Raw genomic sequence first — 18,636 nt, forward strand, 5'->3', positions numbered from 1 at the left:
GTCCAAGCATATACTCTGTGGGATAGCCCTCAAATGGGAAGTGGCTGGTTTGGGGAGTGGGAGAAGATCTCCTGGATGTGCCTGTCATCAGTGTCTTATTATAGCATCTATGCTGTATTCAAAGAACCCTTTGTTTTCAGGCAGAAGGTTATAGTATTAGATTATACAAGGAAGTATTACACTGTCTTCTCTCCAGTGAGTCTGGTTTGTTTTAAAACACTGACATGTCTTAAAGAGGCATTCCTCAGGACTGCCCAGAGTCACCCCTCACTTTAGTAGATGGGGGGATTTTGTTTCTCTTTTTGTGTGACAATGGCTGCTCTCTTCGACAAGAGGCAAGGCTTTTATCTCTGTAACCATAGACATGGCAGCACTTTGAGATGGGACAAACTAATCACCCTTTTCTCTGAGCCATTGAACTGGGATAAAAGGAAGCTCACACCACAATCCCCCCTCCCACTCCTGTGCACTTTCCTATGCTCTGTCCGCACTGTACCTCAGTCAGCACATCACAATCTGTGGAGCTGTTTTCAACAGTAACTCCAACATCCAAAAAGACATAATCAGCTTTGCAAAATGTACAGCTTTAGCAAATCCTCTAAAGAACCCCAAATGAGGGAAAGATGAGAATGCTTTGTGTTGAGATAGTGATTTAGTGTGTGACACTTTGGAGGTTTCTTTTTGGCTTGTGTTGTCTATCTTTTCTCTTTATCTCTGTGTGTGTTCCCTAATAAAATGTCAATGAAATGCATTTAGGCTAATGACCTGTGAGTATTGTGAGCCAGTTGAGCGGAATGGATGGTCTAATCATGTTGTAGATACAACACCCACAGTGGCTGTTAAGTTAAGTAGTTGCCTCTACTTTAGTTCACCTGTGTTTCTTCTCATCCTCCTCATTCAACCACTGTGCAGATGTTGATGTCCCTCACACGGTTTTGTAGTTTGTGGATGGAGATGTTTCTTTCCAACATTCTTTGCTTACCATAATTAGTTACATATTTAGAGGAAGGATATACCACAGCACAGCAAACGTCTGGTTCTTTTCACATTTTACTCTGTTTTGACCCTCTGCCTCTTGTTTTCCAAATCTTTATGTTTCAGCCCAGTCTCATCTAATTATAAGCTTTTCCAAGTTTTCCATTGCCGCAGTTGCATCTACTCGTAGTTCTTGAGTAATTTGCGAATTTTTGTTTTTCAAGTTCTGGTGCTTGTCAGAATTATTGTACTAAGAACAATCAAAGTGGTAACTTTGGTCGAAATGCAACAAATTATTAATTTCATTATTAGTTATTCTGTAAAATACTTCTGATCAATGACTTGTTTGGTTTATAAAATGTCAGACAAGCGTGAAAAAATGTTCTCTCATTTAAAATCTTAACACCTAATCAAGGTTTGTTCACTACAGTCTATTGTAACTAATTATGAGCAGAAATTTAGTCAGGGTCCTTGTGTAAATACAATCCAGTTTGAAACACCAGACCCCCCCCCCCCCAAAAGTGCAATTTGGGTGACTTTTGTGTGAGTTTGTAAAGGCTCCAGTTAGGTTAGTGACCATCTGGTTCTCCTGAAGCTGAAGAGTTCTTGACTTTGTGATGGCGACTTCCTCCACTTAAATGTTAAAGAACAGCTCAATCAGTGAGTTAAACTTTTTACCTCAGAAAGGAGGTGTGAGAAAGGACTGGGTCAGGCAAGAGAGGCATCCAGCAGTTATGTCAATCGATGACAATCAGCTTTGTGACAAGAGTTGAAGAGCAGGCACAATGACTCCTCCAGGTTGTTGTCCTCCCTAACTGCTGAATAGGAAGTGGCCTCCTTTTATTGTGGGACCAGGCTGGTAAAGGTAGTTACATGTGAAATAGGCCCAGTAGGCAGAAAAGAGGAAATGGTCCTCTGTCTATCCATGGGTGGTCTTTTAGTGTGTGTATGTGTGTCATGGAAAATAACAACTATGTCAGCAGTCATGGGGATGCTATCATGCATAGCTGAAAACAAATGGACCCACATGTATAAAGAGAAATAGACGAAAATGAACCAAGACTTGACAATGTGTTATATGTTAAAACAGTGGTATAATTTAGATTGTTTGGTCTGTCTGACTGCTTTGTGCGCTAATGAGTATTGTGCAGCAGAGGTGGTGTCCTGGTAAAGATAATATGGTGGAAAGTAAAAAGTGCTTTTAGTGCTATGGCAATTAATTCCTGTTGGAAATAAATCTATATGCCCTTTTGATTTTGAGTATATTTAAGTTTGGTGTATATGTGTGTATATACATGATTTTTCATGTGATGTGATCCAATGTCAGTATTCCTTTCCCCCTTCTATAAAATAATGAAAATATATATTCTTAGTGTTTAATTATACATATTACTGGATGTAGAATGAAGGAAAATGCCCAGACAGTTCACAGTTCTTTCACACTAAGACATTTTTGCTTTGCAGTATTGTGGCTGCTTTATCAAACTAACTTAGTGTCTAGCTCAAATGGCATTTAAAGTCTTTAGAAGAAACCTGTCAAAGATCATCTGACATAGCTTGTCCTGGTTTTCACAAAAACTCTTTGAAATGACACATTCCTCTGCATAGCAAAACACGATTTGTCTCAAAATACAGTGCTCGGCTCCACCTATACCAGTAGTGGCATCAAACGGTGCCCTGAGCGCAGGCCTTTGTGTCTAAATGTGGCCTCCCCCTGGCTTGCACTCCTGGGGGTTGAGCAGATAGATGGAGCCTAAACAACACAGGGCTGCCTCTGTAATGATGTGGTCATTCCCTTCAGAAGCTCTAAGTGTGACACCTGCTTACTGATTTTCAGTTTCTTGGCGCGAGTTGCTGACCCCTGCTCTGTCTGTGTCTTATTTTTGTGGAAACTGCTAATCCTCTTAGAAGGTGTCTTTGTAATAGAGTTGAGGCATTCGCTGCGACAGATGAGAGTGAGTTTTGTGCCACGCTGCATGCCACATTAAGGCATTATTTCAGAAAAGATTAAACGGCGTAAGGGGCACAGGATGGGGGCAGCCCAAAAATGTCCTGGTTAGCTGCCAACAATCCTGTCTCACATCTCACAAGAGGGAATGTACATTCCCCTTGTTGTCGCTTAGCCTGAAGTGACTCTGCGAGACATCTGACCTTTTAGTTTGTTGCTGGTGTTTCAATATATTTAAAGGGATTTTGGCACAATATCTGAGCATCTCGTTAAGTTGATCTCACAGCAACATGTAATATCATTGTCCTGAAGAATTTGGATCTAGTTGAAACTGTTGTTTAAACTCACCACCAGAGTATTGCTTTTTTTTCCTGCTCATCTGTCATCTGTTGCTTTCACCACATCAAAATTCCTTCACATTAGATAATCACAGGAGTGGGGATTGTTATGTTGTTAGTGTATGCTGAAGAAATACAGTGTATCATAGCTTCTGTAGCCACGCAGTCTTGTGGAAGTCAACATGAGCTGATTAGTGGTGGTGAGGTGGTCTTTCTGTTGGAGTAGGATTTCTGTCTCTTCACTATTTGGGCAAAATGCTAGATTATTAAGTACTGCGCACAACATGGATGTATTTTACAGTATTTACTGTACCTCCAATATTTGTTTTGGTGTCTGTGTGAAAAAGCAAGAGGGTGAGATTTGTTCTGATTTCTGTGTTTTGTACGGTATAATGTGTGTATATGGCCCAGTAAAGGGCATTAGATTGGTCATGCTGCCTCTGGTTGGATTATATATGCAGAAAAATGCATATCTGGCATAAGATGCTTAGTGAAACTAGCTTTCAGAAGATGTCTCCACAATATCATGAGGTAAGGATTGGAGTTGAAATTCCCCTTGTGATTAGCTTGACCATGTTTTTTTCCCTTCCCAGTGTGAACATGTTGCCAGTCAGTAAGAGCAATAATAGACATCAATCCTCTAGTCCTGTCATCACTAAGCACTGTACTCTGCTAAGGAGAGTGCAAACAACAGGCTTCAGCAGCTGTGTCGTACTTCACCGGAATATTAGCCTCAACACACTTGAGATAAGCATACAGTGTAGGGAATGTGACTGTTCACCTCTGAGGTGGATCCACATGTCCAGAGCTCTCACTGTTTACACATCCTGGATTCTTTGAATTTCACAGATTTGAAGGAGAGCAGTTCGGGTTTCAGGGGTTTATGGATGCAGGGCTGCTGGCTGCAACACTCGCCCTGTAGCTCTCTGATTTTACATCATGACTCACTCGGGCACATCTGTATGATCATTACCTGTGGCAGTGACCAAAAGTTTATTTAGTGAATCCCAGTCATTTTCTGTCGACCAGTGTGGGATTGCAACAACTTTACCTTAAATCATACAGGCTATTGCTGCCACCCATGTTAAACAGTGACTGTGTAAAAAATATATATACTTAAAGTTGAGAAATTTCTTTCATTTGGCCAAACTCCTCTGCTCAGAGAAAGCCAAGTGGTGGATTCTTCTTACATTGGTTAGTGTGAATGAAAGAGAATCACAGTTGCTCTTTAGTCAGGATTTAACAGGCTGATGATAAGCCTTTGATAGAAAGAGGTCAGTGTTTGAAACTGCAAATGCTGACATCTTATGGTGACAGCCAGGTGTCTCTTCTTCACTCACCAATTTTTTTTTTTTGTCTATTACTATCCCATCTGGACTTGTGCAGCGGTGTGTAGCTACGGTGTGTGCTTCAATGGGGGCCAGTGTCGGGAGGGATCCACCCAGCTTTGTGACTGCCCTGCAGGGTTCAATGGACCCAGCTGCCAGTATGGTGAGTAGAAATGCACTCGCTGTTCCATTGCCTACTCTTTTCTTTTCTTATGATTTTGTTTTCAGTTGAAGTCTTTTTACCCTTCTGTTTTATTTCCCTGCCACTTTTCAGTAATAGCCAATTCTTATCCTCTAGCTTTTGTTTTTATTAAAGGGCTGTTGCTGTTGCATGCAATTTGTATAAATTAAGGTTAATAAGCAATTCTCTGCATTTTACACATGTCCACTTTCTATCATTGTCAGTAGATGCAATTTGTGGTTGGAAAAAAAGCCATCGTAAAAGTAGGAATCATGAAAACTCTTCACGGACTGATTGAAACTGATAGCAGCTTACCATTTGATTAAAAACACCTTTTTGGCTCTTTGCTGGAGCCTGCAATTCTGACCCATTTCATTCAGCTCTCCAAGTGTTGCTACTGACCTCTGTTCGAGTGATTGCCTTTTTGCTTCCAGTGAATGGGAATCTTGTCACATCAGCAGTTGGCTTCTGTACCAGCAACCCAAGTATTTTATCAGCAATTCTATTGTTGATTTTGAGCTGCTGAAGTAAAACAGTGGAAGATTCTGTTGTTTTTCTGATAACACCACACGACAGGAAATTCTTCTTGGTGTCACATTTTTAGCAGAATCATCTATGTCTCCCTCAAACTATGCTACAGGCATTGTTGTATAAGTCAAGTCCAAATTGTGGGGATGGCTGACCTGACTTTGTGCCCTCTGGCTAGCATCCAGTATCTCCCAGCTTATCTCTAGCTTATCTAGTTCTTCACCAAAACACAGTTTTATAAAGACATAATCAAGTCTTGGGGAAATCCAGCTCTGATGGTCTCTCCATATGAGCTCCCTGTTTTAGGTAAGCTGGGCTGGCTTACTTATGATTACTGCATGCTTGAATGAAAGACTTAATCATAAGGACAGAGGATCCAAGAACTCACATGCTGTATGAGGTGCTGCTGAGCACAGCTTAAGGCTATTGAGTACCTATGCAACCAGGACTTGATGGGCTTAATGGGAGCCTTTGAGAAGATTGAATCCATCTGTTGAATACAATGTTTGGTGATAAGTGTTGCAAAAAATGACAGTGTATGTTTATCTAAACATAAGTCTATAACATAGTTACAAGTATAGTAGATAAATATCCAAGGCCTATTCTGTATTCTCAGTGGAAAAAATGACGTATTTAAACAATGTGTACTGTGTGTTGTGTAATAGGATGCCTGACCTCCATGAATCTTCACAATGGCAGCTCATCAGTCAGTGTGATCAGAGCAATGCTGCATTTTCCCCTGACACATAATGATGTATTACTGTATGGAGTGGTGAGCTGAGGTCCAATTTCGTATGATGTCCCTCATCCTTCACTCCTGGCTATAAGAAGCAATGTTAGGAACCTGACCTCTTCTAGACCTAAATCATGAGAATTTTCATTTAACTTAATGATCAACACTTGTGGTTTGCTTTTCTCTAAACTGTAACAGGAGCTCTGTTTGATTACTATAAAATATAAAATGGATATTTTAGTGCAGTAAGATCTTCCAGCACCATCTACAGAAATTGTAAAATGTGTCTTAATACTTGTTACACCAAAAGAAAAGAAATGAGAGATCACACAATAAAGGGAAGAGAGGGAAGGTTAGTTGGTCTGGGTAGTCCCTTAAATATGTCAATATGGCCCATCGGTATTTGAAAATTGAAGGGGAAGTTAAAAATATCTGTACTGTAAGATTTTATTCATTGTTTCTGTGTAGGATTCCTGATTCCAGCATACCAGAATATGAACATCTGTGACACATTTATTAGAAGAGAGTCCATTTTTATCAGCTCTAAAATAAATAATTCAATCTTATCATTGAAAACACTTGTCTTCTCTGCACTTCTGGCTCTAGAATTTAAACAGCGCTGTCTAAACCCAGTTTTGCTCATCCAATTCCACATCTTAACATTTTATTTATGCTCTCATTGTACATTATCAAACAGAACATAAATAATGGCTATAAAAACATTGTCTGCCACCTATTGTGTTTGAGTAGGCTTTCTGGCACAAAATTCACTGTCTTGCAAAGTGCGTACAGAGGGGAAGCAGTTTTGAAAGACCAACACTTGTAGTATTGAAAACCTTATTGTTAGACTATGTATTTTGGCCTGTTGCCTTAATCTAACTCATGTTTTCATTATCCTCAACACACTGTACACAATTTACATCACTGCAGTGCCACAGAAAATTGCCACTAAAGCCAATTTAAGAAAGGAAATTTGAAGTGTAATTATTTTTTATTTTATTTTTTTTAATCATCGTCATTGCTTAGCCATCTTTTAGATACTGGGCTAAAAAGATGATACTCAGTCAACTTTCTACACATCCCATTAAAGTCGCCATCCCTTCCAGTTTTGCTTTCAGTCAGACTGAGCTATAGCCACTCTTGGATATCAGTGCAGACATCACTTCACTCAAAAATTCACTCTTTGTTGAATCACCTTTGACTGTTCTCAGCAGCATTCCTCTGCACTCGCGTGTGGTGATATCCCCTCAAAGCACTTTTGATGTGGTTTGTTCATGTTTGTGTATAATAATTGGTGTGTGTGTTTATGTTGTTCATAGGGGCCAATTAGTGCCCAGCTCTCAATAGTTGTCTGAGGCTGTCATCTGCTTTGCTTTTTAGCAGCATTGTATCTAAGCACATTTAATGGTTGCACCATTTACCATGCCTGATGGAGGCTTCTGAGAGTCATTCATTGTAGTTATGTAAATTACTGTTATGATTTAAGGTCCCAAAAACTGCTCTCAGTCATTATCTGTGATGGAAGGAATCCACTGCACTTTTTCTGTCACTTTTTTTAATGAGAAATTTTCAGTGTTTTGTCTGAAGCAGAGCTTGGTTAAAGAAAGGCAGTGTCATGTAGCAACTTTTGAACCAAAATGACATTTTGGGTTAAATGTGATCAAAAAAGACCCACACAATCCTGATGGCGCATATTGTTAAACTTCGGCTTTCATCATTTGTCCCAGAGTAATAATTAGGATCTGAGACCAGGTTTCCAGAGTTTAAAGAAAAAAAAAACTGCATTTTTAATGTTACATTTGGATTTAGCACTTAATAGATGGAACTTAAAACAGGTCTGGCAACTCTTTTGTGAAACTATAAATACCTATAACATTGTGATAGTTTGTGTGTTTTTGCTATAAATTCCTTTTAAAACTCAGTCTTGCCTATCCAGTGGGATTTAGTCACTTGGTGCCTCATGTGCTTAGTTTCAAGCCTGTCATCAGCAGACAAGTGGTATCCTCTGGGATAAACAGCTTACAGGGCTTTTAGACCTCTGGCAGGACAGATGTCTTCATACCAGCTGACATCTGGGCTCAGCCACAGCCCCAACAGAAAGGCAGGCAGACACTTCTTGTAAGGTGAAACTTTCTCTTAGTTCAAGAATCTTGAAATATCTTATCCTTTTCTAATGTAAAACCTAAACTAAAAGTTTTGTAAAAAAAAAAAACATAAAACTGATGGAATTTATAAGAGCTGATGTTTGACAAATATAAGGAGTCGGTGATACCAAAATTAAATCCTTAATTTTAGAGGGAGCATTTTTCCCAATAGACGTAACTTGATACTTGATGTGTTTATTGGGACTATTGCTGACTAAATTTGTCAGAATCTTACTGTGAAATGTTTCAGTGAGAGCTTGTTCTCTGCTCAATTTTTTGGTTAGTTTCTGAACCATAAGCTCATGTCTTGGCAGGGTTTGAGGTCATAGCAATGCCAGGAGGACCAGCTTGTTCAAGACATCACTCACTACAGACTTTCTACTGATGGCTGTCATCATTATCATTATTCTGAAATGTTTGCTTCAAAGCAGACTCCAAGACATGCTTTCTCAGGCATTTCAAACTTTGATTTTTTTTCAGCTGTTGCAAATTATAATGATACAGTGATAATCAGACATATCATACATGCATTTTCAAGATTCTGACTGGATCAAATAAAGCTTCTTTGTATAAATTATACAACCATTTGTGCAACTAATGTGCAGCCTCTGTCTGTATGCACTCCCAACAACATCTGGGCTGCTCCTGATGAGTCCACAGATTATATCCTGGGGGATCTTCTCCCAGACCTGGATCAGGGCACCGGTGAGCACCTGGAGGATTTTATCCTGGTACCTCACAGCAGTCGCGGTACCGTTGGTTCTGACATCAAGGTCTGTGCAGTCCTCCAGGATATGCCTCTTCAGACCGTCACTGACCCACCACCAAACCAGTCATGCTCAGTGATGTTACAGGCAGCAGAACATTCAAGTTGGCATCATCAGACTCTTTCACACCTGTCACATGTGCTTACTGTGAACCTGCACCTATCTCGAAAAGAATGGGGCACTAGTTGCAGACCTGCCAATTCTGGTGTTCTCAGTTGACCGACATGACGCTGGGCTGTCAGAACAGGCCATAACAGAGGATGTAGTACTAGAGTCCCTGCTTCTGGGTTATTGCCCTTCTGCTGCCCTGTCCAACTCTCCTTGTGTAATTGCTGATCTCCTGGTATCTCCTCCAATCTCTTGAGACTGTGCTAGGGGCGACAGCAAACTGTCTTGTGACTGCATGTATGAATGGGCCATCGTGGAGTAACTGAGCAAACTGACTGAGCTGCAGGTACTCCCTCATGCTACCACTAGTTACAACGGCCCTAGCAAAACAAAACTTGCTTTTCCTCTCCATTGTGCCTGTTGTTACTTTATTTGCACCAAAGCAGGTAAAACAGATTCACACTCACTTGTGCTTCTGAAACGTACAGATTGAAATTCCTGAAGTTTAACTGACTTGGTATTATACTATTTCCTTTTTTTTTTTTTTTTTTTGAGCAGGTCCTTAAATTGAGTTAACTTACAAAACATATCAATGACTTAATAAAATATAATACATTGTTAAAGATTAGTTTCCAACAGTATATATAGTAGTTAGATCATCTACATTGAATGCTTAAAGCTTCAGTAATAATGTAACGTAAGTGGAATCTTTTTTGTCTTGGAAGTGAAATTTTTACTAGAGTAAATTGTGAATATAGGATGTATTTGTTACAGTTACATAAACACTTAAGTAAAGGATCTACTTGTCACATCACTGCATAATTACAAATACATGAAGAACTGTCGTAATCAAGGTTAGAGATAAAAATTGACAAAATTTGCTCTTAATTGTCTGACAGGTGTTTCTCAGTAATATACTGGTGATTTTAGTTCTGTCCTGGAGCTGCGTTGTAAAGTTGGATGCTTGATAGCATGGCTGCAAGGTCATGACAACAATGGTGGAGCTGTAGTTCGAATTGTTGTTTCGTTAAAGGACAGTTGTCGAGCTGTTCAGAACCACTGATCTACACAGACTTGAGTCAGGTCATGTGGCTGAGAGACTAAATGTAGAAAATGGTTCCATGAGCATTCTGTAGTGTGATGTGCATCACCTGCAGCTTTTTAATTAAAATTTAAAAAAAAAATCTCTTATCATTGAGTTGTGGTTCAAAAGAATGTGACACTTGGCTTTTTGACTATCTGCTCTTGTTTTATTTTAAGCACTTAATCTAGTAATATAAGACAGCTTGTGTATAACTTTTTTATTGCTGTGTCTGTCTCTTACTGTCTTTGTTCCTTGTGTTGAACAGCTTTGCAGAAAGTTTTGTGTATGGAAAGTATAGGATTCAATTTATCTTGAGACAGGGATGAGTTGGTGTGAATAGCTGTAGTTGGCAAGGTTGATTTCAGATGTTGCTCTTTGCTGTCTTTTTTTGTTCCTCCTAATAGCTGTCATACTCTGCAATTACTTAGAATAGTCATCTTCCCTTGGACTAAGATGCCAGTGGCCTGTTGTAACCTGCCTTGTTGTCACCCCTTCTCTCACCTCACACATGTAGACATAATGAATTGTCTTAAAACAAGTCATGAGGGGAGTTCTCTAACTAGTTCTGTTGCATCTCTTTTCAGCTCACAAATATGTCGCTTATGCATGCAAGGTTTATTCCTGCTTCCTCATGGTAACCACTTTAGCATATTAATGCCAAATGTGATCAAAATGTGGGTGGCTGATGCCTCCCAGATGTCAAATCCCAGTTATCACGTTAGTGGAAAATCAGTCAGAGGTTTATAGGTGTTGCTGAATGTATTTTGTATTTGCCACAAAGCCATGCTGTGATGTTTCTCATTTATTTAGCACCCATTATACTGTTATTAATATATTAGTCTGCTTAATTCAACTGATTGACATGGGGGGGCTGCATGTCCTTGGCGGGACTCTATGTGGCATCTATTTGAAATCATGGAGTAAACACTGGCATCACTGCAGTGGACACTGCAGGAGTGCAGGACCACTTGTGGTCATGTTATAAAAGAGAACATCACTTTACCGTATGTTCAAAGCATTTCACACATGCTGCCTGCCCTGGGAATGACACAAGTGTGGATGTCAATTGATTGGTGAGGAAACTTTTTTTTTTTGATGTTTCTTTTTCTCTGGCTAAATATATAATGTATCTGGTCCCTTCATGTTTGGGAAATGTAATGAGAGAGTTGCTTTCAGTATGTTGGCCTTGGGATCCTCCCCCCTATAAAAATAAATCCCTGAACTCTGAATTCCATCAAACGGTTTTTACTTAGGATCAAGACAAACATTTGAGGAGCCTCCATACTCAGCTAACAGAGTACTCAGGAGAAAAAGTGCCTCTAAATGAAAGACACGTGCATGCAGTGATCCTCAAGGCTGGAGATATGATAGTTTCCTTGCTTCAGCGTTAATGCAGTACATGATGCCATTGTGATGATTTTCCACTGTGGCTGATCATTTTATCAGGCATTCTTCGACTAAACCAGTGAAAGTAGGCCTTGTTTTTGGTGTGTTGTAAGAAAGCACATTCGTTGGGAGGACAAAGAGGTGGTATATGCAGTAATACAGAATGACAGCTATAATAACATGGTTTTGACTATTTGATATGCTTTGGTAAAACAATTTGATTACAAAGTAGCTGTGAGCAGTGCAAATCAGTTTTCACCTTTGGCTGCTTCATCATAGAGAGGATTCCGGGAATATCCCAGTTTTTTCCCTATTTTCTCAAACATTATAACTACATTATAACTGTAAAGTGTTGGCTGGGTTGAAAGATTTTAACGCTTATTCATAATTCACATGATTATGTTTCATTTCGAACAGCTAGCCAGAGCTAAATATGAGCATGAACCGCTGTGAAGCAATGCGACTGTAAAGCTGTGAGATGCCCAGCTGCAGCCGTTTGTCACTCCTGACTGGTGTGGCCACTGAGAGGTCGAGAGGTGTTGGGCATCAGCATGTTCAGTTTAAATAATTCTTGTACCGCCACATTTGTTTTGTCTGCTGTTTTTGTGTTTTACAGCATTTTGTAAGTGGAACAGAAGTAGTTGTATAACTCAAATAGCTGATAATGGGATTGTAAATGTCTATAAAGATTACAAGCAGTTTAACTCATTCTCAGGGCTTCTGTCTTCTCATCTGATGGGTTTAACAGGCTGCAGCTGTAATGACTGTGAACAGACTGAAGTCTGCTTTTTTAATTTTGAGAGAATTATAATATCTTGGGTGCCAAGTATTTAAAAACACAAATGTAAAGAAGTTTAAAAAGTGTAAAGAGATGTTGGAACAGTGAACAAGGGCAGGTGTTCCTATTGAAATCATTTGAAATTTAAATTACTTTTTTTTTATATAGACTTAAAACACAATTTCTCTCGTCAGGTGCAAATTGGAGTTTAAAGGGACCATTCATAGAGTCACTGACATGTTTTCTGTTATTTGCTGTCTAAAGGTTTAATCCTCTTCTTTGGGGTATTGTTAGTATCCAGCATAGCGTGACTTCCAGAGCAGCTGAACTGAACGAAGCCATGGAGATGTAGGCACTACTGAGAAAACTTAAGACGCTCCTAGCAAATGTTTTTTATCCTCACACATACTACACCTACTGTGTCCTGAACTCCTCTGATGCTTATTTAAACTGCAGTTTCAAACCCAAGGTTACAGTGTTGTATGAATTTTATAATGGTATGAAGGAGAAAAGTTGCAAATCCTCACATTTGTCACTTTATCTGTGACTGTTATAATTTAAAGTTAGTTTTTACCACTAGTGGCATTATTGAGCTATTTTTGTAGCAATGGGATCCCTCAGTTTTTTTTGTTTGTTTTTTTTGGTGCATGTGCAATAGGCTACACTGTCTTCACACCAGTTTTATACTTCTCTTCTGAGAGCAGTGAGCGAAGGAACAAACGGCAAGTTAAGAAATACTGTGAAGCTACAATAGATGTGTTGATTAATTTTCTGTTGGCTGACTAAATCAGCTAATTTAATAATCCTTTTAGCACTAACCCCCATTTCCATTGCAGTGACACTGTAAGGAAGAGATTTTTCATTTTGTCGTGCAGAAGGTTTTTGAATGGATCCTGAAATATTGTGAAATGTTCAGTCTTTACCATGGGAGAGAGAAAGAGAGCAGCCCTGTGTCTGAAGTCAGGAAAGGCATCTCTAATGAGAGGAAGAGAATTGCAGTTAGAGGGTGGGGTATATCCTTGCCCACCTACCTGTCATTGCATCCAGCACAGCACCCTAATCTCCCTTAATTGTGCTGAGTCTGGGCTCCCACCCTCATTAGGCTCTTTACAGCATTCCTGATGAAAGGTTGCTCCTGGTCATGCTAGGGGGAAGTGCATCAAGTTTTTGTAAATTAGCAGTGACAAGAGTTTGCAAAATACAATTAGAGAAGTAATCAGTGTGGACTGATCCCCTCATCTGCCAATAGTATCCTGAATCTCTGTCTCTGCTACCTGTTACTTTGCTGAAACATCTATATCTTCTACCATTGCTGCCTTTGTTGGTCCTTATCAGTTCTGTCTGTATCCCACTCCACCAAACCTGCGACTAATCTTTTGCTTTCACAAAGTTATCTCCTCTGATGTGTAGTAACTCCATATGGAAGTCACTTAGCCTTGAAACATTAACCAGAGTGTGCTTTCTTTTTCAGTGCACAGTCAACATCCTACTGATGTTTCATGTGTTAAAAGCAGACGCTCATCTGAAAGAAATGCAGTGAGACAGGGTCAGAAAACTCATGTCAGATTTGGGTTTTTTTTATTTTTTATTTTTTTAAATCAGGCTGGACTTTAAAACGTATTACTCCCTACACTTTGGGTAGCCGATTTTTATCTCAGTACTAACTGGATTCCTCCCTATAGTCACATTAAACTTGAATTTCAGGCAGAGATTGGCAGAAAAAGCTCTGCTCTTTGAGGGGCCTCTCAAATAACTCAAACAGGCAGCAGCAAGGATACTGCTGAGAAAACCTATTTTAACCTCAATCCATAATAAATACATACATGAATAATAAACCATAGTTAAACCAATAATAACAAAATTATATCAGGAAAAATAGGAGAACGGGGTGGTGGAAGGTTCAGAAGCTAATGGCGATGGTCTTGAAATCAGTACTCTCCAGTGCTCTCACAAAATCAGTCTAGGCTTAGAAAAATACAAATACATTTGTCTGCCTGAAACTTCAGTCTTGTTGCATCACTCCACCCACCTTACTGCCATGCTGGGCACCAAAATACTAAAGCAATTTAAAAAGCATGTTTCATAGTTTACTGTACTTGGCGGGAGGTTACTGTGTTTGGCTGCTGTTCCTTTTAGCCTTGAACAAGTCTGACACACCTGAGCATGAGAAGCAGTAATCATGCTCAGTGTTTATTTCTCCCGTACACCTTGAGCATGACAGTCTGTCATGTACCTTTTTGCCCTGTAGGTAAATGGCTTTAGGCAACATTCCATCTGCTAAGGCCTGTGCATACTGCTGCAGCATATCTCACATGTGTGACCAAGAGAGAGACAGGTTGGAAACCCCAACAAGTAATTTTTGGATTCCTGCTGGCCTCCATGTGTTTTCCCAAGCATTCAAAACTCCTGGGTCAGAGTTGGGAAAGACAGGTCCTAACAGGTAGAGCACAGAGAGCACACGCAAAGGGTCAATGGTCAATCCCCTCAGGAGGTCAGTGAGGTTTTTTTTTTCCTCCTGTTCTTCTGTGTAGATCATAAAGTATTGTTTTGGATACATGCATACGTTCATGTGGCTGGCCTACTTTTTTCTGTGTTTTCTATAACTTCTACTGACAGCAAAAAGGAGCGGTCGAAGACAGAGACCTTTGGTTATTCACTGATTTCTAAAGGATGAACATTATGGCTTTGCCAGACACCTTTTCTAATTTGCTGAAAATATCAGTGTGTGCTGGTGGCCTTGTGATCGTTATTGTGGCGATTTCACCTCATAGTCTGCAAGTGAATGAGTGACTTGTCACAGTCATCTGTAGTGAAATAGTGAAAAAGATAAAAGCTTACAGGAGTGAGTGGCAGTTGGAGGTGGAATGGGGTATCCTATAATACAGGAGTACATACAGGAGTACCTGCACACTCAGACACACTCAAATGTGTGCACATGTATGCACTTGCACTTGCAAGCTCACCTTGCAGTGCAGTGAAGTGGATCATCAAAATGGGGATTATAGGCATTTAGGACAGTAGAGCAGTTCACTAAACAAACTTTTAGTGTCTTTGATGTCATACATAATTCCCATAACACTTACAAATAATAAAACGTAAGGCTCAGTGGTCAGGTTAATAATTACAGAGGCAACTGAGTCATTTGATTGATTGAGTCAGACAGCCTTTAGTGCTTCTCTCAGCACAACAATCTGCCGCTTGTCTGTGATTTCTTGTCAACACATGCCTTTAGGAGAAGAGCTGAATGAAAACAAAATACAGCTGTTTAAATAAGCAGATAAGCAGCAAGTTTAGTCTGCTCATCTGCATTTTTGCATGAGAAATCTTTAATTGAAGAAAAGAGCCACCACGATTTCTGTCAAAGGGATGGCACATCTTTCAGGAAAATATGATTTTCTGACTATAGGGCTGGAACTACTAATTAGTTGATTGATTAATATGCAGATTATTTTATTGAATAACTGATTCATCATTACATCTATGCAACATCAGAACTATTCACCCCAAATATCCAATGTGCTTTGATGTAAGCCTTGTAAAAGCAATTCATTAACCCATTCAAGAACTTGGAACCATCAAATGTGTGGTATTTTTGCTTGCAAATGACATTAATTTGTTGATTACTGAAAATAATTGGTGATTACTTACCTGTTAAATTAACTGACTAATGATTTTTATATTAAAGATTGCAAGGTCTCATGATGACTTTATAGATAAAGGGAAAAGACAGAGTATTTTTAGTCAGTTTGAGTTTATTTTGGAGTGGAGGCACAGCAGCACTTTACACTTTTTCTCATTCACCGATGAGAGATGTGTGGTTTGTAGGTAATTTTAAGCATCTTTTAAAAACTATTTTTACTCTTTTTGCTCAAAAAGAGATTAATGAAAGTTAGAGGTTTGTGAATGGCACATCATAAACATCTGGGGACACACATTACAGACTTCTGTGTGTGGTTAGTCCTGTATCATTAAAGGGGACATTTTTTAACTTCTGTGGTCCCAGGAAAGCTACACCATGTCCGGATGATAGTGCCACTTAACAACAACTCAGCTGCTACACTGGCCACAATTACAGGGCTTTGAAAAGAAACTATATCCAAAGCTGGCACTGAGAATGCACCACATAGGACTCGGACACACAGTTTTGTGCTGTAAGTCAGTGTGATGAACCGGAGTGAAAGATGTTTTACCAGAAACATGTAATATGTAATAGGTCTTCTTTGACTTTGAATGATTGTACTGTGGCAGCTGACTTCAAGCTATGTAATAAATGAGAGCAGAGCTGAAGCACAGTATCAGCTTATACATACAACTGCACATCTGGGCTATATGTAGCTGGAGAACAGCAGGGGGCAATGTTGAACTTGATCTGAGTCCTTACAGAGGAAAGTAATGCAAAAACATGCAGTTTTCTGTGTCTTGTTTTATATATCATAGAAAAGATTTGCCTCCTGATAAAGTGAATGTATTTTTTTTTTTGCCTCCTGATAAAGGGGGTGTATTTTTACTTATTCATTTGGACTTGACAAAGACTCAAAAGTTCATGCGCCTCATCTTATTTCATCTGCCATGAATGTGAGCCAATGTCTTGATCTTTGCTCTTGCCCACCTGTCAAAATTGCACAGCACACAGTACTCTGACAGAAAAGCATTATAAATAAAGAGGGTACTTACACAATGACCAGAAAGGCAGAGGTAATGCTTGGAAGAAAGATTTCAAGCTATATTTGAGATTTTCATGATATTTGTCTCTAGCAGCTGAATATTAATGTGAAATCCACTGAGTTATGGTGTCCATAAAATAACTTTTATGATATCTTTTGGAAGCTTGGGCAAGCATGTTGTTACCAGTTCATCTTATTCACTTGAGCTTCTGCAATGCAACCATGTGGTGCTGCCTGGAAACATCTCTACAATAAACATTTTAAGGGTCAGTTATACAGCAGGTCAAAGGTGAGGATGTGTTTCTTGTAAAAGTGTGTGAAATAAATTGTCAGTTCCACTTCATATACAGTTAGCTGGATGTCAGACGAGAAGTTGTGTGTTTCATCAGCTGCCACATGTGTAGGCTGAATGAAACCTCTGACTCAAATATGTGTCATGGAGCTTCTAGCTAGTCCCTGTCTTTATAGCACCTGGTAAATGGAAGCAGCTGTGAAGGCTGCAGTGAATGCAACCAAAAATGAACACTAGCAAAGGACTTTATTTCACCAGCAGGCTTTTAGATCAGCTCCCCCGCCCCTCTCAAAATTCTCGATGAATGCTGCAATTTTCCAGCCCATGACTCCCGAGATAATATCAGGGGTCTTGTGGTTTTCATTGGCTCAGTCCCTCATGGTCTGCCGAGACGTTGGCCTCGATCTCAGGAGAGCAGTGGCGATCGTCCTTATCACAGGAAGTCACACAATAAAGCAAAAGAATGTAAACCCAGAGCTTTGGTGCAGCTGAACTTTCAGAAACACAATCAGAAGTTTTAGTGACACTTTCTATTTTTCATTCTTCACCTGGTTGCTTTGGAACAGAGAGTCCACTACAGGAATGTACACATTTTTACCCATTTTTGTTTTCTTGACCGGCTTAGCAGCAGACACAACATCATTAAGCAATTTGGCTGTGAGAACAATGTAGCTGAGATTTTATCTGCATAGAACAAGGCACAGAAACTTTACCTTCATACATACAGTACATCAGGGAGTCACACTTACCAAGTTTTCTCCAAAAACCTGTTGAGCTGTTCAGTAAGTGTTGAGCAGTTGAGTAAGTACAAGACATCCTGAGCAGTAGATGTTCAGGACAGTGTTTCTCTGCTAATCAACAAAAACTACATTACAAGTGTCTAGTGCTGAAAATTATGTTAGTTAATAAACTAATTCTAATTGATTTCATTCAAATTAAATCAAAAAGATTAGTTTTATAATAATAGGTACATATTTTGATTGTTCATTTCCCAAAACATCTAAGATGCCACTTTAGATTGTTATTGCCGAAAAGGTTCAAGGAATATTTCAGTATTTTGGGAAATAGTGGATTTGACTGTCTTGACAGGGGCAAGATAGCAGAAGTAAGCTAAACTGAGTGGCTGCTGGCTGTAGTGTCATATAACGTACCGACTGATATATATCTGCTGATATATCTTGTCATTTAATACCTGACTATAATATTCAACTGTTCCTATAATTTATAAATTAATATATATACAAATTGACAGATTATAGTAATGGAAAATGAAACTAGGCATTAGTTACGGTTAGATTACAATTTGGAAAGGATGTTTGCATTATAGTGTGTTTTCAGTCGACATTCTCACTGTCATTGATATTTTTTTGTGATGTAATCCT

At 39.3% G+C, this 18,636-nt stretch overlaps 1 protein-coding gene across 1 annotated transcript in view; it reads left to right on the forward strand.

Moving 5' to 3' along the window:
* The window catches only part of megf6b (multiple EGF-like-domains 6b), a 49,844-nt gene that overhangs the window by 3,731 nt on the left and 27,477 nt on the right, over positions 1 to 18,636 (forward strand). The window contains exon 4 of the mRNA XM_026305832.2: positions 4,648 to 4,752. Within this exon, the coding sequence (XP_026161617.1) occupies positions 4,648 to 4,752 (105 nt within the window). The remainder of the gene's footprint in view (positions 1 to 4,647; positions 4,753 to 18,636) is intronic.

This window comes from Mastacembelus armatus, chromosome 5, assembly GCF_900324485.2.
Source record: "Mastacembelus armatus chromosome 5, fMasArm1.2, whole genome shotgun sequence".
NCBI lineage: Eukaryota > Metazoa > Chordata > Actinopteri > Synbranchiformes > Mastacembelidae > Mastacembelus > Mastacembelus armatus.